A 24,386-nucleotide genomic window follows, 5' to 3' on the forward strand; every position below is an offset into this window, starting at 1 on the left:
AGATAGATAGATAGATAGATAGATAGATAGATAGATAGATAGATAGACAAAAAGAAAGCCCTCACCAACAGAGAGAGAGAGAGAGAGAGAGAGAGAGAGAGAGAGAGAGAGAGAAAGAGAGAGAGAGAGAAAGAGAGAGAGACAGAGAGACAGAGAGACAGAGTTTCTGAATCTGAAAAATCTGAATTTGTCACAGCAAACGGAGGGCAAGAAGGGAGCCAAGAAGGAAACAGAGAGGGAGAAGAAGAAGAAGATCCTGGCTGCCAGACGCAAGGCTCTCAACATCGACCACCTGAGCGAGGACAAACTCAAGTACAATGCACACACAATGCAAAGCCCATCAAGAAACTTAAGCACATGCACATCCACACATCTGAGCAAAGATAAAATAATTACCTCAAGTACAAACACACACACACACACACACACACACACACACACACACACACACACACACACACACACACACACACACACACACACACACACACACACACACACACACACACACTCTCATGGCAAACTCAAGTGCACACACACATGCGCCTAGCACCTTAGCTCATAGTATACCTGAGCGAAGACACGTTTAATTAGTACTTCTTGTTCATTCTCCCATCCCTCCTTCCTTCCTTCCTTTCTTTCCCATTGCTGCTCCTCCGCAGAGAGAAGGCTACTGAGTTGTGGCAGTGGATGATGGAACTGGAGGCCGAGAAGTTCGACCTCACAGAGAAACTGAAGCGACAGAAATACGATGTAAGTTCCTCGCTCATCAACAATACAATAGTCCTGAAAGGTCACGCAGTTGATCTTTTCACTAAGTCAGTTGTTTCTGAAGAATAACACTAGAAACTGAAATGATAGAAATAGTTCCTCGCCCATCAAGAATGCAATAACCCATTGAACTTGTGCAGTTGATCTCTTATTATTAAATCAGTTTTGTGACAAAAAATATGATGCAAGTAAGACCACGACATACAGTATATAGTATATAGTAACACTGTAGTGCATTACCGTCAAGAACAAAAATAACACCAGCTAGCTGTATGACACACTGTATTCTATAATAGAAATAGTTTATGGTAAATTGCACTACACTATAGGCTGAGCAAGGCAATAACACAAGGTCATTTGTCAGGCCATCAGGATTTTCCAGCAACTGGAGACTTCCTCCTGTCCGGATGTCAGAACCCACAGTGATTGGTCAAACCTAATTGAAAGTGAATTTAACAATTAGTTCTGACCAATCACTGTGGGTTCCAATATCTGTACAGGATGGATGTCATCAGTTAGAAAATCCAGATAATTTGTGACACCGGTGGTCGAGGCAAAATATATGTAAACAAAAATGTAGGCCTATTCTACTCTAGGACAAGCTTAAAAAGACATTGATACTCCCAACAACAGATACATTAAAGAGTCCATACGCCCAGTTATTAGCTTCTTCAGCTCTCAGCACAGGCCATTTAGCCAGAATTGTGTATTCATACATCTGGCTGATGAACACATACTGTAGTGGCTGTACTCGAAAAAAGCCCTCCTGAATTATCAGTGGAGGTATTACACATCAATATCGTTTATACAGGTAGTTAGTGACTATATCAGTTAGTGTCACTGATATGATAGCAAAATGGAAATCTAGACTGGGATTCAATGGGCATTTCTCAAAGTGAAGTGTCTTTGCCTTGCTAGGACGAGTAATGCCCATTTTACCTAGGTGTATCCAATTATTAATTAGACTTAACACTTAGGACTATGAGTAATTATTGGATACTCTTTGGTGAAATCCCGAAAAATGGGCATTACTTGTCCATCCTAGCTTTGAGATATACCCGGCTCTCTCAATGCCCATTGTTCTAGCCTTGCTCGGACGTGAAACGCCCAGTGTTCGGATACTCTTTGGCGAACTCCACAGCAAGGCTAGAACACTTGCCATTGAGAAGTAGCCTTGGCTTCACCTCTACTGAGATAACTAAGCCCCTTTTACTCCCCATAAGGTGTTCATGTGTAGGCATCCGTACGCATGCCTGTCTAAAACTCTGACTTAACTTGCAGATGAATGTACTGCAGACCCGTATCAATGAGCAACAGAAGTTGTAAGTAACTGAGTCTCACTGCTGCGCTGCTCACAGTGTCCGTACGCTTGTGCGCTCAATGCCAAACCCAAAAGTTCAAAGGTCAAGCAGGTCGTGAAGCCCCTGTAGTCGGTCTGGACCGCAGGTTGGACACAGGATACGGATGGCAGGTGGTCTAGATCAGGTGTCACGGCCCAAAGGGGTTTGTGGTAGGAGGTGTGCGTGAGGATTTGGGTTTGGGTTGGAACCAGCCCTAGCCCTACCTCCCATCACCTCCTCACCGCCCCAGGCCCAAGGCAGGGCCCTTCGAGTGGGCCGGGTGTTGCAGTGCGTGCCCCTGTCTCTGTGCTTATTGTGTGGCTTCCGATGTGTGTGTGTGTGTTCGTTTCAGATCAATATTCTCCTGGCTCGTGTTAGAGACCACCAGAGGTAAGTACTCTCAAGCCTAGAGGGCCTGGTCACTTCCCCCTGGTTTTAAATGGCTCATGGGTCCCTCATGTGGATACAACACCATCAGCAATAGGCCACTCAGAAACTAGATCTGAACAGGATTAGGCCATAGGCTAAATATCAGCTACAACAATCAGATAGTTGTGAGGGGCAGCCTGTGGTTCCCTATGCTGCTAAGCGGATCTAAAAGCATAAATGTTTACTCAAAAGAATCAAGTTGTAAGCAATGTGACTTACTTATAGTCATCCACATATGGGACTGGAACGTCTAAAGCCACATGATCCCATCTGGAGTGAGCCAATAAAGAATGGCGCATGTTCAGGCTCCGCCCAGTGGTCATTTTGGGATCTCTGAATGGGGAAGTCGACTATTGGGATTGGTCACCATCTCAAGGTCATCCCAATGTCACCAGTGTCCTCTAGCGCTGTTCCTTCTTAGATCTTTCTCTTACTCCATTCATTCCTTTCATCACCATGTAGATAATAGGTTAACCCGTCATCCCCTCATCCTCACCGTCTCTTGACTGCATTGTAGACAACTGTTTAACCAAACAGAAGCACACTCAAGCACAACACACAGACTTAAGACTCATACAAACACATCTCTATATTATCTCTCTATACTCTATATTAGCTGGACAGAATATCAATTCAATTTACAAGTCTATTGCCTAGTTCAAATATAAGATGGACAAAATGAAATTACATACGTGGGAACTGTCTGGTCACGGTAAGTTGCTGTGAAAGCTCAAGAAAGAGCAAGTGTGGACAGGCCATAAAACTATGGTAAGACAAGCAGCTTCAGCAAGAGTCCAGCCTTTATGCCTATGACTGACTGACTGTGAGGGTATTTATTTGGTGAGCCATTTATACTCACTCAATAGTTAATCTTGAGTGATTCTTGTGTGAACAACGATGCCTGGGCTGTGTTAATGGCTGCTGCATGCTGTGAACATCTATGTTTGTGTGTGGATGTGTGTATGAATTGTGTGAGGTTGTGTAGTCTGAAGGCATGTGTAGATATTTGTGCAAAATTTCTCCTGGATGTCAACTTTTATTTTTTCTGACATTTGTTTTGTTCGGTCCTCTCATTTCCATCAGATATGTAGATGTTAAATATGTTTTTTAATAACTCATTTTTGTTTTGTCCTAATTACACATCTATTACACAGCTAAGACTTTCTGATGACCTCTACTGGTGGGATGGTGTCATGACACCATGTTCAATGCTTGTGTGCTTCTCCTGCAGTGCCAAGGGTCGCGGCAAGGCCAAGGGGGTGAGGAGGTGAAGAGATGGTGGAACGCCGTTTCCAGAGCAACCGAGAAGATTGGAGCGGTCTCCATAGCAATAGAATATTCTCATCACAATTTGCGATGCCACTGCACTATGCAATAACAAAATTAGGACTAATAAACAGTGCCTTGCTTTTGGTTGTAATTACTGATTGTGTGTTTGGTTTTTTTGCACATAGAAGTAAGATTAGACATTTCAGTAACACGTGCCTGGACTACAAATAAGAAGACAACGTTCTACTTTGGAGTATATGCTGGGTATAGCCTTCACATTCATTTCAACACCCTCCCTCTTTTCCACCCCATCCATCCATCCATCCATCCCAGTAGCTTTAATCATCCTAATATGAACTTTCATGAATTGGATTATATCCCTTTCAGATGCATCAACTTTTAGAAACCTCTCATGTCAATGGCATAGACAGACATAACTTTTAAGGGTAATATACACCATTTATTTTATACCCCTCATATCTTTATCAGAATAACGATACAGTAATAAAAAAACTGAAGGTGACAGTAATGGTTCTTCATCAGTAGGTAGTGGCATTTCTCAGTGATCAAATAATGTGGAGAACAGCACACCAAACACAGGGTACACACGGCAATAGGACAAGCCATCACCTCTGTACACATGCAATCCTGGTTCTACGTATACGTACATGCTCTAATAGTCTCTTCTAGTCGTAAAAAACATAAAAAAATATGTAAACAATTTAAGGCAGAGCTTACAGTAATGTGTATTAAACACAAACATCAGAGAGGAATGGTAGCTTTGTTTTATCGTTTTCCTTCATGTAGTCATATCATGTCAGTCCTTGGTAGATCATCAGACCAGTGCATGTAGTGCAGCAAAAGGCAAAATGGCGGAGCAGCAACGAGGGACAATAGATATTATTTACGACAAAGGCCATGTCAGAAATGGTCAGTCATTCACTACAAAGTGGACTGCATAGGGCACAAGTTGAAATATTGAGCGCAGTTACAGGCAAAGAATATCAGTTTCAAACGGTACATTGTCAGCATTCGGTTTAAAACAAGTTCTGGAATATTCTGCTTATATGTGTGAAACAACATTCTGCAACCGGAATGTTCCAGAAATATGGCCACATTCAGAATGAATAAAGAGTTTACATGACTCATGACTCGCAAACTGAATACTGCCACCATTCTGTTTAAAATCAGAATGTTCCTCGCATGTAACTGCACCCAGTGTTAGGTTCTCTACATAGTGCATAAGTGAATAAGTGAACATTTCACATTCAGCCCCTCCATGGGACCCAGGACCGAAAAAGGGCCAATTAAAAGTCCAAAGAGGAATTCTACATTGACTTCCTTTGATCTTGATCTGAGATCCATTGATCTTTGATCTTAGATACCACAGACAGGCAGTGGCCATTTTGTCTTCATGTCACCTCTGGATCAGCTTCCTCCTCATGCTAACACGCGTCCACAGGTCTCTAGCGCCCCTAGTGATGGTGGAGCGGAAGGGCAGGCGCAGGTTCCTGAAGGGCTCCCGCATGCAGGTAAGCACGCCAGTGTGCGCCTGATGCAAGTGCTCATGGGAAATGTAGTTTATTTGGCGCAGCTGCTGGTTGTAGTACCTGCGCAGGTCACACAGTTCCTCGGCAGCAGTGTCGGAGAGGATCGACACCTGTGACGGAGAGCTGATGAGGGCTGACCTTGGGGGAACCGCTGCAACTTTCACACCACCGCCGCCATTAGCCTGCACTTGACACCTGCGTCTTTTTGGGGTGGTTGATTTGCGTTTTGGGGCAATTTTATGGGGCTCGGGAGCAGCACCCTTGGCCTTGTCGCTTTCGTTTTCTGCTTCATCCAGTGGTGAAATATTCATCTCTATGTCCACCTCAACCTCAATTGCAGGTTCTCGCTCCTTGGGGTCAGGGTCATCCTCAAGGGCATCCGCAGAGAAGGGCGTCTCAGTCTGCCCACCCCCCTCTCTCTTAGCCTGGTTCTGGTTATTCTTGTTTAATTTGTCTGATCTGCCATTATGCCCTTCTAATACTATATCTGAATTGTCTGAATTGAAATCCCCTGGGTCCTCCTGAAAAAGAAATGGAAATAAAAGTAGATAAGTATTTAAAAGGTAGACTCAACACATTACTGTTACATTCCATTCCAATTGCCACAAAGAGGGTTAGGTGCATTCCTGATCATCAAGATGTCAATCCTAGGTTCAGAAAGTAACAAACTTCAGCCACACTTTCCCTCTTCCCGGGAAACTTTAACAAGAGGCCACTATTGAGTGCTCATAATGATCAGCTGGTTGGATCGAATGCGTGGCATTTTTCATAATCATTATTCTTTTCTGAACCAAGGTATTGGCAACTGCATTGATGACGCATTCATGTCAGGTAAGGCAAAGCACGCTACCCATGCGACCAACCCATTCATTTGATAAACCCCATGTGCTTCAAAATCCAATCAAACGAGACCTCTACCAATGTAATGTAGGCATGTGGTGATTAGTAGCATGGGGCAGACAGACAAGACAGACAGACAGACAGACATACATCTAAAATGCATGCATGCCTCATCATAATGGGACAAACACATGCATGGGTGATTTAAGCAGCTGCTCATGTAATCTCGGCACGGTGGGACGTTGAGTCATGTGATGGTTCACAACTTCACATTCATTACGGCCATATCAGTCAAAGGAGATACATTTTATGCAACTGAACATTATAGGAGCATAGGGTGTCGTTAGATCTGAAATCTTCTTGCATCTTCAGTTTGGGACTTTAAATTTCCTGTTAGAGTAGGAGCCACTTTCTCCCCTTCCATGCACCTTCAATAGATCATCCAAGGTATAAATGTGTAAAGGATTAGTGGAGCAGTGGTAGCCTGGCGACGCCATCCCATGTACTCCACCCAAAGATTTTGGCTCCGCATCTAGTCTGCAGACACCCTCCTATCTCGGTTTGCTCACTGTTTAGCCAATCGGCAAACAGTTGAGAGTGATAACCAATCAGTAACGGACTTCGCGGGTGTGTTGTACGTCAAGGTAACACTATTCACACTTTTGTTTTGTTATTTGTATGCTTTTACAACACTATATCATAACAGTCATGCTAATAAAGCACAATATGGGTTTTCATTTGAATTCGGAACTCCAATGAATTTAAATGGCAGAGTGAGATCAGACCATCTCCCACACTCTACGGAGACGGATTCTTCTGAGCTTTCGCCAGACTGTTTGACAGCGTCAACAGATGCCTTTCGCCCAGGCTAGAGCAGTAGAGCATGGTGCAGTCAAAGAAGCACGGCGCCAAATCAGTGACTCCTACTGTGCAAAAACAATTCATAAACTTTTGGCAGTATCCTAGACTTGTAAATGCGCTCCCATCTTCCCATCTTAAAATCAGGAAGTTTCTGTAATGAGGGCACAGGAACTAGATCTTTGGAACATTGGATGTGGCGTTGTAGACTCCTTTGCTGACAATATGACAGGAGCGTCATCATCAGAGACAGATATAAAGAAGCCTTTAGAAAGAATTTTAAAACATTATAGATGCTTGATCACCAAGAAGACGTTCAGTTGCATAAAAATGTAGCTCCTTTGACCAATGTTAGAACGCATTCACCAGACAGCCTTTAGGGATGCATGAAGCTTGATTCCACATAAACAAGTAAGTGTAGGCTAAATGAATTAGTTGACTGAGGAACGAGCATTAACAATGTACATCATACTGTACGTTAGACACCTTTTGTGCAGGGGGCTAGGGGTGGAGAGGTGGACTTAATGGGCCTCTTTCTTGCTTTTCTTGGACACAGACTCGCCCTTGCCACCGTCATTGGGCCTTTTGCTCGACTTGGCTTTGGTCTTGGAGGAGTCTCCCGACTCCTTGCCCCCACTGATCTGTGGGCAAACACAGTGGAGTGGAGTGGTTTGAATAAGGCAAAAAAAAGTAAAGCCTGGGCAGGAATCTTTATTGGCCTTTTGCCTGGGTTGTGCTTGGGCTCCAGACCCCTGGTGCACACGGATGTTTGTGCAAACACAGGAGGGCAGTGGTTTGACTTATGTTGAGTTCTGATGACAAGAAAACTGGTTCAAGCTTCCACCAAAGTTTAGGGGGAAACTATGGAGAACAAAGAGGGACAAAAAAGGTGAGTTGAGTTTGGCCATGTTTTCTCTTTGGGTTCCTTCAAGGGTGAGGTCAGCTACATTAGAGGAAAGAGATGTTACTGGATCCTCAATGAATTGTTGGAACACCAAACAAATACAGATGGTGTTGCCAATGGAGAAGATCACAGAGATATTTCTCTCCTGGTCCAGGGGTTCAATCATGGTGAAGGATCTGGGATTGCTTGTTCAATCTGTAGATGTGGATTTTCAAAGGAGCATGAATGCAATCTGGGATAAAGGGTTTTGTTAAATCAAAGTTGTGGCAGATTCAATCTACCACAGTTGTAAAAATCTGAATCCGTTTATTTCATTTTTTATTCCAAAAGTTAAGTGGAAAAGTGGATTTGTTCAGTGATCTCTTTATGTTGTCCAGCCTTAAACTTGCAGGTAATATATGGCCTTGATGTACAAATGGCTGTGAGCAAAAAGTGAAGGGCTTTTTGTGAAGTGGCTGCTTCCTGCCTAGTTAGGCTAAGCCCTAAATAGGCCACGGAAATCCTCTGATGTGTTTCCTGACTTGACACTGACAGCGGATCTGACTCTGGGAGTCACGCCAGCTTGTAATGGGTTTGCAGTATCCCATTTCTCCCCACTAACACTTTACCTCATTCGGAGTCAACTTCATTCTTAGTGGGGGAAGTTGGGAGGGATTTACAGCCCTTCCCCTCGTTCTCGAAAGCATTGAGACAAACTACTCTTGCACATACATCTGTCCCGCAAAAGTGAAAGAAGGGGGAAAGATGAGTGGAATAGGTGGTAATGGGACAGGAGCATAACTCCTCAACATTTCTAGCAAAATGATTATATTCTCCCTTTTCACTAAAACACATTTCCAAAAGCCTTCTCAACTGACCACATAGTAAGAAGTCATAGGTATGAAATACCTGCCTGTGGCACGCTTGTTTTTCATTTTTATATTTTTTTCATTAGGTGTCGCTATTTGCCACATGAAATGGAGTGCATGAAGTATCTAAAAAATTGCAGTGTAGATGGAGGAGTAGCAGGTTTGAGTGGCATTGATGAATTCATTACAGAAAGTGCTGTAAAGCTATGGTCAATGAAAATACTAAATTAATCAATAAAAACACTTGGTTGGCATGATGTGGCATGTACAGTTTTATACAGTCTTGAGAAAGTTAACTTACAAAAACATAATCACTGGAAAATAGAAAAAGATACAGGAAACACCTTACCGTGAACACCACTGTCAAATATGGCAATGGGTTTGGGGGGTGGGGGGGTGTATACTAGTTTCAAGATGGCGTCATGTGAGGAGGAGGGAAAAATAGTCACAGGAAAATGCTGACTATAGCCACTACTAACAAGAGGGCAGAGGGAAACACACAGCTGAAAATGAAAACAACAGTAGGAGGGGGGTATCAAAGCAGAAACGTGTAAAATCTGGTGAAAGTTAAATCAAATGTTAAGGAAAAGATAAAAACAGTAATGCTTAAGCAGACACTACCACAACATAGGAGTATAAGGATAATATAACTGGAATATAAAATGTGTCTTTTGTCCTACAAAACAGAAAATAAGAGATTGTTGTTAGAGAATAAGGCAGAAAGAGGACAAAAACAAAATGATTTGAGAAAAATTTAGAAATCATTACACAAAACTACACAGCAACTACTAGCACAGTATCAGAGAGGAAGAAAGCATGGAGCTTTTTATTAGAGGGGAATGTGTTTACAGATTGTTTGCGTACTCGACAGACAGTCTTTCCTGTCGTTTCTGTGTGGGTGGATGTACTCACCTCACTGTTGCGAAGGCCTCCCGACATTGTTTTCTTCATCGCCATGGTGACGGTGTGGCTGTCGTGCTTCAGTAGGCCCGCCTTCTTGCCCAGCTTCAGATAGCAGTACGTGGTGTAGGGAGTGAAACTGTAGTCCTCACTGGCACAATACACAAGTAGGACCATTAGTGTGTGTGTGTGTGTGTGTGTGTGTGTGTGTGTGTGTGTGTGTGTGTGTGTGTGTGTGTGTCTTTCAGGTCACAGTAGGTGGTGTAGAGGGGTAAAACTAGTTCTCACTGACAACACAGTATGACTCGAAGTGTGCAGTAGATGTCAAGTGCTAAGTGACTTGCAAATTGACAGTTCATTCATTGAGGCACTATTCTTGTCACAAGGAGTTTAACGTAAACTTGTGAGCCAGACCTGATGCACAAAAGACCCACCCACACTTTATACTATGCATCTCTCTCTCTCTCTCTCTCTCTCTCTCTCTCTCTCTCTCTCTCTCTCTCTCTCTCACTCACTCTCTCTCTCTCTCTCTCTCTCTCTCTCTCTCTCTCTCTCCTCTCTCTCTCTCTCTCTCTCTCTCTCTCTCTCCTGTCCTCTCTCTCTCTCTCTCTCTCTCTCTCTCTCTCTCTCTCTCTCTCTCTCTCTCACTCACTCACTCACTCACTCACTCACTCACTCACTCACTCACTCACTCACTCACTCACTCACTCACTCTCACACAGGGTGCATTGTAATTGCGGACTCCCTTGCATGCTTGTGGCCTTGTGATGATGTCACTGACAACAGAATTGTATTTCATTGCAAATGTGCAATTCTAATGTAATTTTCTCATTTGCAACCGGTATGGTGAATGAAGAATAGTCCCCCAAAAGTTGTTGTGGATAGGCTGACAGCAGGGAAACGTAACCGTTTTCTCCACGAAGGTGGGGTGTTAGCGAAATGTGAGGCCCTAAGCACAGGTCTCTCTCTCTCCCTCTCTCTCACACACAGATGTGAAGCCAAAGCGTCCATTTTTCCCATCTTTGTTCAGAAAACACGTTCAATCCCAAAGCACAGTATCCTTTTCTTTTACCTCCCTCCCTCTCTTGCAACCCCCCCCCCCCCCACACACACACTCTCTCTCTCTCTCTCCCCCTTACCCGAGGTAGCCCTTCAGCAGCAGGTGTACGATGACGGCCTCTGCCTCTAGCCGTGACAGCGATGTGACGCGGATCTCCTGCCGTCTCTTGGCGGGCCCTTTGCCCATCCACGTCTCGCACACCTTAAGCGGCGTCACCTTCTCGTCGTGGGAGGCCGCCACCTCCACCACCTGCACCACCTCACGGGCATGCTGGGTAATGTCCACCGTCATGGCGTCTGGAGAGCGAAGAGAGAAAGTGGATGTGGTGACACCGGGAATTGTGATGGATGGCTATGTTGGTAGCCCAACGACAACAGACTTTGGGTCAAGGGTAGGCAATTAGCAGCTAAGGGGGGCCAAATCTGGCCCACCATATGACGTAATTTCACGAGACAACAGGAGATGCAACATTCGGCAACAACAGCGCATAGAAGAAAATTCATGTTTTAAATTAAAATGATATTACATTAAATGCATTTAAGTTAAAACATGTTTATTTTCTAATATAACGGGAAAAAATATAACTTTTTTTTTATCCCCGATAGAAAAGACAGACATGTCCCAGGTCCCATATATACATATATATATATCAGGGCTTGACGTTAACTTTTTCACCCACCGGCCTCTGTGGCTTGTGGTTTTCCCAAGTCACTAGCCATTCAGGTATTCCACTAGCCACCGATTTTATATCATTTAGTTTTCTTTATCATGATAGCATACGTCTAACCTCAGAAGATGAGGTGCTAAAGCAAGATGAGTGTATAGCTTTCTACATGGAAGTATATCAAGCAAATAGAAAATTAGTTACTGAGCTTTTTCTTGAACTTAAATGCAAACAATTGATACAGAAGGGGCAAACAATAGAATATACAGTAGGTTATGAAGTGTATGTCATACCAAGGAATAAACTGCCAGGCAAATTGGCTAGTGACACTGAAAGTATTACTAGCCACAGCCAAGTTTTACCAGCATTTGGCCGGTTGGCTGGTGCTAGTGTCAAGCCCTGATATATGCATGGATAATAAGAGAAGATAAAACCTGTGGAATAAATGAATCTCATGTCACTCAGTTAAAACGTTAAAAACTATTTAAAATTTACCATATTACTGCTAAGAGGACCACACAGAGCTTCAATGCTGAGTTACGATGCACTGTGTTGTATAACATTTTAAATTAGCAGAACACTACTGTTAAAACTATATGTACTGTATATCGGCATCATAAAGTCTCACCGTTGTCTTGGCGACAGACGTCACACATCTTGTTGCATCCCTCATCATCCCACACCTCGTCGAAATGTGTAGCGATGGTGGCACGCCGACACCTATGGCGACAACAACAGCAGAGTCACAAAAGACGAACACCTCATCATGGCCATGTGCAAACAAGCACAAAATCAACACATGCCATGCTACTTGTGTTTTGCTGTAATGTCATAATGTGCATTTTGACATTCGTGTTATTTACTGAAGACCAGGGCTCTAAATTAACACGCGCCAACACGCCAAATGCGGGTGAAAAATCATTTTGGCTGGTAGAAAAAATCATCCACTAGCCATATTGGCCGGTAGCGCGCGCCCGACTGAACGTTAAACAGCTGCCCGCACAGATCTGTAGCTGCCGTCTGATGAACGTTAAAACGTCGCCTACATTACCCATGAACATTAGTCCTACCGTCATGATGTAGCCCACACCCATTGGCTGACCGTTAATCGCAATAAGGCAGCCTCACATCCATTGGCTGCGTGTTTGATACCCGCGCGCCGCTCGAACTAGTGTTAATAAAATATGTTCAATGAGCGGACTAGCGCCGATTACTTTGGTTTTGTAGGTTTGTCAGATGAAAAATAATGTGGCAGTGGTTAAAGCACGGTTATGTGTCGATGAATGCAAGTAATAGCAGCGTAACTTTTGTGACAGTGAAATAGAGTATTGGTGGAGCGAAAACGGCGTGGGTGAGTGAAGGGACAGGACAGCTGTCTGTCAAAACAGTGTCGTTGCCGTCAGAAGCCGTCTGATATTTGCGAGGTCCTCGCAACTACAAACGATGGAGTTGTAGTTTCCTAATAACGCCCACGCCATCGCAAAGACCCTGCACGCGTTTGACATGGATATACGAGTAAGTGAAAAAAAGATAACAAAAACTAGCGACGAAAGTAACAAAGTAGCCTAAGCGTGGTGTCCGTGGTGTTATTGGATATCTAGTTGACATAGCGTAACGGTAATTGTCATTCCAAGCGCATCGTAAGTAAACCTAATATTAATTTGACCTGGAGGAACTTGAAGGTGTCACGCAGCAGCAGCATAAACACACAATGCAGACACCATTCACGCACTGTGTAGGTGTGTGTGTGTGTGTGTGTGTGTGTGTGTGTGTGTGTGTGCGCGCGCGCGGTGGTGTCTCCTGTCCTTCTCCTCTCCGTCTCCTTCTCCTCCCTTCATCTCTTCTCCCCTTCACCTGTCTTCTGTGCATTGTCCATGGTATTTGGACCACTGTGTGTTTAGTGATGCTGTGTAGGGGATATGTGGTTTTGCAGTGTTTGGTTGTGTGTGTGTTTGGCTAGTGTATGTTGAAAGTCTGGTATGTGTGTGACATTAGTGTTGAAGGCATGCTGTGTTTGTGTGAGTTGTAGGCCTATACTGTATGAGGTTTGGGTGATGGTGTGTGAGGTAATAGGCTAGTGTTTGGCTGTCTGTGCAGTATATGGAAATGGAATGAAAAATAATGAAATGCAGGTAATACAAATATAATTACTAAATAATTATAGAATAGACTGAATTATATTGAGTATGATATGTTTTTATTGTTTATCTGTGTTGAGGACATAGCCTAGTTTAATAAAATAATTAAAAGCAACATAATTAACGCATGGTTTATTTTGGTGAGAAAAAAATGGCTAGTTGACCTTCCATTTGGCTAGTAAGAAAAAATGTCTACTAGCCAAATTGGCTGGTGGTGGAAAAAGTTAATTTAGAGCCCTGCTGAAGACACATGCATGCACACAGGTGTGCACCATGCACAAAGAGATGTGCATTATTTAAAACACATAAACAGACACCAATAAAAGGGAAACATTAAGAAGAGGAGAGGAGAGCCATACTTGTCTACAGCCTGGCAGTAGGCCACCATGTTGTGGAGCTTCTCCTGCCCAGTGTGGTCCATCACCACCATGGTGGCCACTTTGAAGATGTCCTGGTAGCCATAGAAGATGATGCAGTCTGCCGGCTTATCGTCCCTCCCTGGAAGACCAAATGCAATGCATCAATACATACACCAACTACATCATCCAATCACTACCAACTGGCTACCTGTCAGTGTAGCAACAAATCAACAACAAAAAGGTATATTGTCCCTCCCTGCAAGATGAAATGTCATACGGCATGTCCGGTAAAAAAATACCCATCAACACACAGTTAGTGTTATCATCCATTTCTAATCCCATCTTAACATGGCACACAAAAAAAAACGCACATCAGAGAAATGAACATCAAATGCAGACAAACAAGATCCCTCAACCACCATCAACATAACAATAAACAGTTAAAAAAAACCCAAAAAAACCATACAGTATGTCAGCTAGATAGAGTGCTGAACAGTTCTACATTGTTGAACATCAACAGCTCACAACAAAAGAAAAAGACAAGGCATATCTGATAAATAAATAAACAATGCTGCTTTACATTTTCAGTCCTTACCAGACATCAACATAGCACCTCTGTCTCTTAGCAAAAATCAGTACTAGTAAACTAAAACGAACAAAACAATCTCTGCATACCTGCTCGCCCGCTCTCCTGGTAGTAGTTCTCTATGGACTTGCTGATGGAGTGGTGGATGACGAAGCGCACATCAGCCTTGTCAATACCCATGCCAAACGCCACAGTAGCCACCACCACCTGCAGAGGTCAACCACGGGAAAAAACTATTAACCGCAATGACAGGACATTATACAAAAATCACATCAACAAAAGTCAGCATTGCTATAAAGTAACCTAATGAATATTGGAATTACGTATATACCAAAACATTTGTTTGTCTGTCTGTCTGTCTGCCTAGACGTATTACAATTAAAGTTTGTGCAATACGGACAGCCAGATGCCAAACCACAGGTACTGTAATGCTTGTCATATGAAAAGTGAGCCTGGCGAACCTGTATCTTCTTGTTGGCCCAGTGCCTGTGTACACGTGACTTGTAGGAGGCCTCCAAGTTGGCGTGGTAGGGCTGGGCCTGGATGCCCTGCTTCTGGAGGTCAGCGGAGACAGACTCAGCATCCTTCTGGGAGTGCACATACACTATGCCTACACATTCATGAACAGACACACACACACCCACACACACACACACACACACACACACACACACACACACACACACACACACACACACACACACACACACACACACACACACACACACACACAACAAAGACCGTTACAGTCCAAACCGAACATCAGAATGGGAAGAAAGGTCATTTAAATGACTTTGAACATGGCATGGTTGTTGGTGCTAGATCAGCTTGGTTTGAGTATTTCAGAAACCACTGATGCATCAACGGTTCACGCTAGAATTCTTACTGGCCGGACAAGTGGCCGGCTGTATTGCAGAATACCGGACATTTGAAATTTCTAACGGACCTTCCCTCATATAGCCAAACACACACTCCCTAATGGGTCAAAGTGTAGTAAATTGGTCTTTTCTGCCAGCAAAACTTAAATTTCACTAACATTTGGCCAGTTGGCTGGTGTTAATTTAGAGCCCTGCTTGTGCGCACGGGCCGGGGAGTAAACGCGCGCTTTCTTTCACACACTCGAGACGCGAGAGCTCGAACTGAAAGAGACAAAAAAAACAGCCAGCCGACGTGCTGTGCGCAGATCCCTAAATTATCAACTCAAACAGTGTGTTTTATCAGCAAACCCGAAGAGGATTTCCCTACTGAAATTGGGTAACGAGGTGATGCCTGTAATAGTACAGTAATGGTATCGACGCTGCTGAAATTTGAACTATATTGCGTTGTGTTCCTGCGCTCTCGAAAGTAATGGAATTGACACGTTCCGTACGATGCTCTATGGGCTACACGTTTTGGCCAGTGATGAAAACAGTTATAAAGCCCTGCATGCACTTTCACTGGGACTTCTCGCGAGTCCATCGTTCTCTGGAATGTTTAACGTCACCCTCTGTAGCCTACTTGGAGATCCACCACCATTTTTCAGCAGAGGTAAAAGTGAAAGTGATTCGATGCGGCGATGCTGCGCATGCCATTGAGTCCCCGCTTGACTTCCCAACTGGGCATGAAACGGTTTTGCAAATGCAATGCCCTTTGTTGTGTTCACTGATATATTGGGAAAAATAGCTTAAAAAAACAGAATCGTTCCACGACAGCACAGCAGCCAGCGTGAGTCAAGGGGTTATAAGCATAACGCAAGGAGGTCTTATCCCCTTACTTACTGTATCATTGGCATAATGTGATTGGGGACAACGACGGTTGGGACGAGAGTGCAAGCAATATTGCGTGCTGTTTATGACAAGTTCAGTTACATAGGCTATTCACAAATATTTCAGCTTTGTTCAGTTTCATATTAGGCCTACTGGTGTTTTGTAACTTTAAGTAGGCCTATTTAAAATGGGCTAATATTATTTACTGACTAATTGCAGTCATTTTTGTCTGACATTTTGTCCGGGAACATTTTATTTTGCCGGTCATTCATGCATGCAAACGGCCAATGTCCGGCCACAGCCGGCTAACGTGAACCCTGGTGTACACACACTGTGCTAGCACCGCACACTCTAGCTCGGCCATACTGTACCTACAGCTACAACTTGACCATTGGACCTTTGCACATGCATAGTACATAGCAACCGTAGAAGGTGTGTGTACACATGGCAATCATGAAGGGTGTGTGGGCGTGTACCTGTCTGGTCCTTGTATTTGCTCTTGATAAGGGACGCAATCTGGCTTATGGAGTCCTCATTCATGGGGTCTTTGTAGCGTACCTGCAAAACACACACACACACACACACACACACACACACACACACACACACACACACACACACACACACACACACACACCATTACAGAATGCTCAGAATGTTTTCTGAATGCTCTGTGCCAGATTACATTCTATATACTGCAACTGTGTGCGACACAGTGTCTAAATGGAAGCGATGCAATCCCCCTGGAAGCGCCAAAGTCTGTTCCATGTCCACACTGAATTCGTAGACTCCACCTTTGTGACATTCTTTATGGTAACTGCAGATCCATCAACTGTCAATGTTGCCGCAATACAACGTTCTAAAAAGCTAAATGGACAACACAGCAAAAGAACTTAGAACATACACTTAGAGAAAGAAAGAACTTAGAACATAGATAGCAGAGACACTATACTATAGCGTGGTAGTGTCATAGTAGTACAATAGCACTATGGTACTGTACCATCATTCATAGCCTAGTTCAGGGATATTGAAGGTAGTGCTGGGCAATATGACGATATATATCGTCATCGTGATATAAAAGTGTATATCGTGAACTTTCTTCTATATCGTTTATATCGTGATAGTAATTTTATCAATTTTATACAATTGAATATCATTTCATTACATTTAATTTCGTCACAATTGGGAGGGAAAGTGGAAAACAGCGATCCTAGCGGTTACGTTCCAAACACCAGGGCGACCCTATTGAAACTCCCATAGACGAGTTTTTAAGAAAATCCCAAAAAGATATGACTAGGAACTATAACACCAGACACATTTTTCAGCGTACACAATAGGATGAACTACTACCTGTGAAAATCTTAAGTCATTTTTTGCCCTTTTAAGAAAAATAGAAATTGTGCCAATCTGGTCGGAAACGGACTACAGCTCCCAGCATGCTGTGCTTCGCGCCTCGTTGACAACACAGAGAAACAAATGAACGCGAATGAACGCAAGTTCTTCGCATGTCTTCACATTCTTGTAATCCTGTGAGTTCCACATTGTCTTCTTATTAAACATATATACACGCGATCATTTTGGTTTGGTTTTAACTTCTCTAGTAGATATGATGGCTTCTGTGGTGACGAGTAACCACCTCTCTGGCTCATGTTTGGCTATGCTAATTTGGCTATGCTAATTACATGGAGTAAACACGTCACACATGCCAGTCAGTGTAGTTCTGTATTAGCTTTTTAAAGAATATTAAAATCAGTTCAGATCAGTGAAAAACCGAACATTTTACCACCTGATTCGATAAAACGGGCCAACATGCCTATAATATGACTGTCACTACTTCTACTTCGTCGTCAGGGCTGAGATGTAATTTTTCAAAGACAAAACCCATTCATTTATTGCAGGGGCTTGGAACGTTGCCAGCAGGGGGCGATGAGATTACTTTCCCTCCCAATACACACTGTAAGTTCATGTAACTGTAAAAATAAGAATACAAAGATCCATTTTAAAGAAAGGTTGTTTTGCGGCATAAAAAAATAAAGAGCAAATAAAGAAAATAACTGAAAACGTATGTAATTGTGCTATATCGTGATATATATCGTTATCGTGATATAAAGTAATCCATATCATGATATAGTTTTTTTCCATATCGCCCAGCCCTAATTGAAGGGTGTGGTAACCGGCGTAATGACGGCTGTGTACGTGTATATTAACCCATTGATGCCAGTTGCTGCTTAGTGTAACAATGACCCAGGCGCCTGAAGCTGCATGACGCAGCACTCGGGCTCATTAGATTTGACATTTTTGATTAGCCTCATTATCGCAAATGGGCATGTCGTCAGGCCTATTCACTCTTACACGCCACAAGTGACCAACACGATCAGAGTAATGAAGTCATTATTTCTCTATGAAGGGTTGGCAAATTGAACGACCGAAGTTAATTCGCAGAGAGCGAAGCGGCCCGGAGCGATCGCAGCGTATTCATGGCGAAACTTCTTCAACGACCTCGGCCACTCAGACGCTTTATTTGTTTCTGGTGAACGTGTATAGCAGGTGTATTCAATAGAAGTCAAATTAGAGGGCCAGTTTTTCAAATTCCTTCCAGTAAAGGGGCCGAATGTAGAAGATGTATAACTGCGAGCAGCACGGTGTCCAAGGTTAAGGTGCCAAACAAGCGGATAGCTTTCCAGACAGAACAGATATTCGCTTCTCTATTTCTTAGTAGCCTTAGGTCCATTTATGATACTGTTTTAGATAAGATTGCACTCTCATGTGAATGCACTGGAGAGATATCCCCAACCTGAATTATGCCCGGCCTACCACTGATAGCACACTTCATTTTGTTCTGACCTTGTAGGGGGCCAGAACCATGCCATCCAAGGGCCACATCTGGCCCCAGGGGCGCCATTTCAATAGGCCTGATGTACAGTTATGCATTTAGCAGATGTTTTTGCAGGGGTTTTAGGCATCAATGGCTTACGGCTACTGCACCTCATAGTAGGCTGTAAATTAGGCCTATTGAAGGGTGCGTGAGCGAGTGTCGTAGTGTGTGTGATGATGGTGCATATTATTAGGGGTGCTGTACCTCATAGTACAGGTTGGGCCTGTTAAAGGGAGCGGTCAGCGTCGTGGTGCCGGGGATACAGAGGATCTTCTGGCAGTCCTGCACCACACTACTGGTTGCCGTGGCAGTGAGGCCCAGCATGGGTGTCTTGGGGAACTGCCTCTTCAGAATGCCCAGCAGCTTGTAGTCTGCAGAAGAACACACACACGCACACACAAAATGTAATTTATCTAACCAAGCTTGCAGTAGTGTCCGCACCGTGCAGTGGACCTCGACTATGGTGAAGCGGGCAAATAGACCTGCGTTGCAGCACTTAAAGGTGCACTGTTTAGGCTTGCTGCCATAGTAGGTATTGCAACTATGCTGCTCAATGAAACTGTGCTGCCTATTGCCAAATTTGATGTTTTTCATGAATATTCATGGAGTAATACAAATATTTACTAGTATGACCAAAGTACAATAAGCTTAGCAGCTAAAAATTCTATTTCTTGAATGTTTAAATTGCAGACATGGAGAAGATCCAACTTTTCATATATCAAAAGTGCAATTTTCCCTGTCGCAATCAATACTAATAATTTGATGGTGGTGGTAAGTATTTGTGAACAAGGTAACATTTGTGAATGGACAGCATGAATTCAGGAAATAAACTACTAAAAACATTACACATAAAAACACATTTTAATAAATTATATATCTCTCAATTGGTCCTTACATACTGCCTAGGCTTGCACGGCTTTGAATGTACACAGTCAATGATCTGACACGCTTTTGAGGATATGTTCGCTGTGGAAGTAGGCTCACCCGGCCTGAAATCATGTCCCCATTGACTGCAGCAGTGCACCTCGTCGATGGCGAAGCGGGCCAGCAGTCCTGCGTTATAGGCCTTCTCCAGCTTGGCCATCAGCGTCTTGCTCTTGGCGATCTTCTCTGGAGTCACGTACAGCAGCTTGAAGGGGCAGCTCTTCTCCGTCATGTCCGCCAGAACTGCTTTGGCATGCTCCTGAAGGAAAGCCATACAAACAAACAGGTTTGGAAGTCAGAGGCGTGCGCAGTCCCTTTAGAAAAATGAAAAAAGTATTCTTGTTGGTGCTCTTTGGTTCAAGGTTCTATGTCCAAAAGTTACTTGAAGAAGGCCCAACTGCCGCTACGCGTGGGCAATTTTAATGTCCTTAATGGACATGTCATAATAATAAAGCCATTTTAACTATACTTATTTGAGTACCTTAATGAAGAAAAGTTTGTTCTCTTTTCAAGTAACTTTTAGAAACAAACAGGTCTTGTTCACCCTGCCAGCAAACACTGACCAAGCACTCCTGATATACATGTAGTAGTAGTTTACCAGGGCAAGATTTGCCCGTTAATACTTAATTTGGCTACCAATACCTAAGATTTTAAGGCACAATCAATTAGTGTGGCATGAAAGTTATTTTTTGAGCCCATTAGAATGTGTGCGTGTGTGTGTGTGTGTGTTTTGGCGGCCGACAAGATTCCTGTGCCTTGTCAAGCCAAGAGAGAAGCCTGCCCCTTTGTAATGCAACGGTTGCAAAGAGATGCCCCAGAAAGTGAATGGATAATGTGTTTACTAATGCTGATCAAAGTGGCATATAAACAGGCCTTGCAAAGTGGCAAAGAAAAGTGGCACGGCCATGACAGAGCTCCAGAACAACATCTGAAAGATGAGCATGCGAGTGTTACCTTGGTGCTGGAGGCATTGAGGCAAACAGCAGTCACCCCTACTGACTCCAGATACATCAACTGATCCTCCATCAGCGACACAAGAGGAGTGATCACCAATGTGAAGCCTACAAACACACAGACACACACACATACACACAGTCGCGTGCGCGCACACACACACACACGCGCGTCAGAGGAGTGATCACCAATGTAAAGCCTATACACACACTGTAAAACCTACTAAGTCAGTGACATGATGATGATTACGTGACTAATGTAGGTGTGTATTTTTTCCAGGGCAAGTCTGGACTCGATATCTATATTCTATAATGAATCTATAGCTATGCCTGTATTCTAGATCTATATCCTGCATCCCAAAAGAGATACATGGAGATTATGACAGATACACTAACAAACTGTGGGCCCCTTTGGAGTAGACGGTAGAGCGTTGGTAGCAGAGGTTTGTAACACAGTTTATACATCTCATACATGCTCATACAGCTGCAAACTCTGTATGGACTTGCAGAGTATACCTATTCAGGATAGATATGCAGACCTATACGGGACCTATACAAATACATGGACATTATGACACACTACTACTCCGCTTTGGGTACCTTTGGAGCAGACGGCGGGCAGCTGGTAGCACAAACTCTTCCCTCGGCCGGTGGGCATGACCAGGAACAGGTCCTTGCCCCCCATGGTCAGGTTGATGGCCTGCAGCTGCATGGGCCTGAACTTGGACAGCTTGAACACAGAGCCCAGCTTCTCCTGGACCTCCTTGGACCAGGGGAAATCTAGAGTAGATATATGCAAAGAACAAAGATACAGAGATAAAAAGGAAAAGATACTTATTATTACATAAGTAATCAAGCAAAGATATTAATTTATAAGGCATTCAGCATGGTGTGAACTGAATCCATCCTCTCCTAGTCCTCATTGGCCCAAGCAGGGGAACTCTAACGCAAAAGAGCAAAGATACAGAGATAAGAAAAGAGCAAAGATCATTCATAATTAAAGACGGTATCCAGATACCTTATTAAGATACTTTATTAATATCACAAGTAAGTACAGCACAGGTGAGTTGAGCAAAGTAGATATATTTCATAGCCTCACCACATGGGTTCAGCAACATACTGTACATCAAAAACTGCCAATTTCCTTTTTTTTCATCTTTTACAATGTCTATGTTAAAACATATTTGCAAAGAAGCAAGCAACAAATTTGAAAATAAAAGTTGGTAATGAAATGTAATTGTCTGCTCAATATACACATTTTGATTTGGACAAAAAACATCTGTGCAAATTCAGATAATGAATCATTCCATATACCGTGTGCAATAGATACAGCTTCCACGTCTTCCCTTCTATAGTGCATCCTTTACCTGAGTTCTTGTAGCTCTGCAGTTCCTGCTTGCTGAGGAGGGGCTTGGAGGGCTTGGAGGAGCCTGGCGACTGTGTCGGCCTATCAGAAGAGGAGGGCGGGTTCTTGAGGGACTTGAGGAGGCGTGTCTTGCGGGCGTTGAGCTCGGTCTGTTTGTCCAATAGCATGCCTATCTGCTGCTCCACTTCCTCCAGCTCCATCTCCACGGCAACGAGCTCGGACTGCACATCATCTACAAAACACGGACATGGCAAGCAGCTCTGACTGCACGTTCCTCTAAAACTGACGTCATGGTACAAGTTTCAAGAAGCAAGGAAACTTCCTGCACATTTTCTGTATCAGACACGTCTGTAAAGTAAACATAATGACATTTCTATATGCACATGCATTATTAATGGGGCACAACATGTAAACACACAGACAGGCACATGTGCACACTCACACAAACACACACATCATCATAATCACAAGTGATTCTCAGTGGAATGGAATACCAATCGAGTAGAAGTTACCTCCTGCACATCAGTGCTGTGAGGTCTGACACCTATGGCACATCAGCATCCCTTAACAACCTCCTTAGGGAACGCTCTAATGGCGAGAGTATCTCTCTTTCTTTCCCTTTCTCTCTGTCTCTCTCTCTCCCCCAGAGGATAGTGTAATAGAGAGAATCATCAGTCTCTCCCTGTCAGTCCCAAAGGAAAAGTACACCATAACTTCCAAACAACCAATCTCACACACAGCACACTGTACTTCTACAAGACAGAACAAACACAGAAACAGGCACAACTCAAACAGTTGCACTCAACTTGCATCTCTCTAGCTCACTCTCTCTCTCTCCACCTCCCTGCCTCTCTGTCTGCCTGTCCGTTCGTCTCTCCCTCTGTCGCCGCCTCTTCTTCTATCTGACTATCTCTCCATTTCTAGCCGCAGTAGAAAACTACTGCACATTATTTCATTCTCCAGGCTCAGAGACTGAAGATGGTATTATTACACAAGTAACCGAAGGAGGCTTTTTCAAAAAGTGAAGAATGTAACCAAGTTTATGCTACCTTATCTGTACTCAGGATAAGACTCACCATCACTGCCGTTGTCCATGTTCAGTACTGCAAAAGATTTCAAACGACCTCTTGGACCTTTTTCTCATTCTGAAATTGAAAATAAGATGGTTGAATAGAACATTATGTTACACAGTTATATAACTATTTTCCGAGCACTCTGGATTTATCCATCCATATCCTAACAGCTTTGTTATTATAAACATGCCTAAACTCTATTTCCAAACAGTAAAAAGTAAGATCACTAATGATTACCAGGCCCAAAGAGTGGGTGCATTTTCTAGTGAAAGTACAAACAAGTTTACATTTACAGTAAGCAGTAGTCTACAATGAAAGGTTCCCAGCAGATGGGTCGCATCTTGCGACAGCTCCCAAGACCTAGAGCTGACTGCAGGACTGGAATGCACTGTGTAAACGCCTTCCATGGGACCGTGTAAATAAAGTGAGCTATCGCTTCCTAAAAAGGCTTATTGTAAAGCTTGTAATAGCTATAGATAGATCCCTTTGTCTAATTAAATGGCTTGCCAGAAAGAGAAAGTAGGTTAATGCACATTGCCAGAAAGAGAAAGTAACAGCGCACGTGTATATTATATGCTACTAAGCGAGTTGTGCTATTAATGGGTTTACGCCGTTGTTGAGCAGCATAACCTCTAGATGGGTAATAGACTTCAGTGCTTATACACTCACCACCACCAGTCACCACTTCAGATGATGCTTGCCTGATTAACCAACGCTGCAACTGAGTAGCCTAGTTGAAAAGCTGCAGAAACCTCTCAGACAGCAAGGCAGTTGACCTTCAAGTAAACCCGCGATAAGGAAGGATGTTACTCACCGTCACCGCTATTTCTTCCTCTAAGCACCCAGCTACGGTTACTTTGCTTTCTGTTTTGCGGTCAGTGCCTTTCTGTTTTCATTTCTTTATCGGCCGGTTGCTAGTGACTGTGAAAATGTC

The 24,386-nt window shown here is 43.4% G+C and overlaps 2 protein-coding genes across 9 annotated transcripts in view; one reads left to right on the top strand and one right to left on the bottom strand.

Moving 5' to 3' along the window:
• Nucleotides 1–3,960, top strand: part of LOC134463984 (troponin T, cardiac muscle-like) — a 15,122-nt gene extending 11,162 nt beyond the window's left edge. For 6 of the 7 annotated variants that reach the window (XM_063217400.1, XM_063217401.1, XM_063217395.1 and 3 more), the window contains 4 exons: nt 197–312; nt 663–753; nt 2,053–2,093; nt 3,772–3,960. In XM_063217400.1, the coding sequence (XP_063073470.1) occupies nt 197–312; nt 663–753; nt 2,053–2,093; nt 3,772–3,811 (288 nt within the window). In that variant the 3' untranslated portion in view covers nt 3,812–3,960. Of the gene's footprint in view, nt 1–196; nt 313–662; nt 754–2,052; nt 2,094–2,463; nt 2,502–3,771 lie in introns of all 7 variants that reach the window. The other variant, XM_063217396.1, reaches the window with a different exon arrangement.
• A 283-nt stretch (nt 3,961–4,243) lies between these two features.
• On the bottom strand, nt 4,244–24,363 carry recql (RecQ helicase-like). 2 transcript variants are annotated; one of them, XM_063217394.1, is made up of 16 exons: nt 24,267–24,363; nt 23,456–23,524; nt 22,381–22,611; nt 21,614–21,793; nt 21,015–21,121; nt 20,121–20,319; nt 19,341–19,507; nt 16,738–16,819; nt 14,978–15,126; nt 14,606–14,723; nt 13,931–14,069; nt 12,062–12,153; nt 10,849–11,065; nt 9,722–9,860; nt 7,544–7,698; nt 5,783–5,880 (listed from the first exon to the last, which is right to left on the bottom strand). In XM_063217394.1, the coding sequence occupies exons 2-15, from the start codon at nt 23,472–23,474 to the stop codon at nt 7,579–7,581; spliced, it is 1,959 nt and encodes a 652-aa protein (XP_063073464.1). In that variant the 5' UTR covers nt 23,475–23,524; nt 24,267–24,363; the 3' UTR covers nt 5,783–5,880; nt 7,544–7,578. The 2 variants fall into 2 exon arrangements, with proteins under 2 accessions (XP_063073463.1, XP_063073464.1); XM_063217393.1 differs by lacking the exon at nt 7,544–7,698 and having other exon boundaries at nt 4,244–5,880.
• Nucleotides 24,364–24,386: the final 23 nt, after the last annotated feature.

Source organism: Engraulis encrasicolus, chromosome 15 (genome assembly GCF_034702125.1).
Source record: "Engraulis encrasicolus isolate BLACKSEA-1 chromosome 15, IST_EnEncr_1.0, whole genome shotgun sequence".
Classification (NCBI taxonomy): domain Eukaryota; kingdom Metazoa; phylum Chordata; class Actinopteri; order Clupeiformes; family Engraulidae; genus Engraulis; species Engraulis encrasicolus.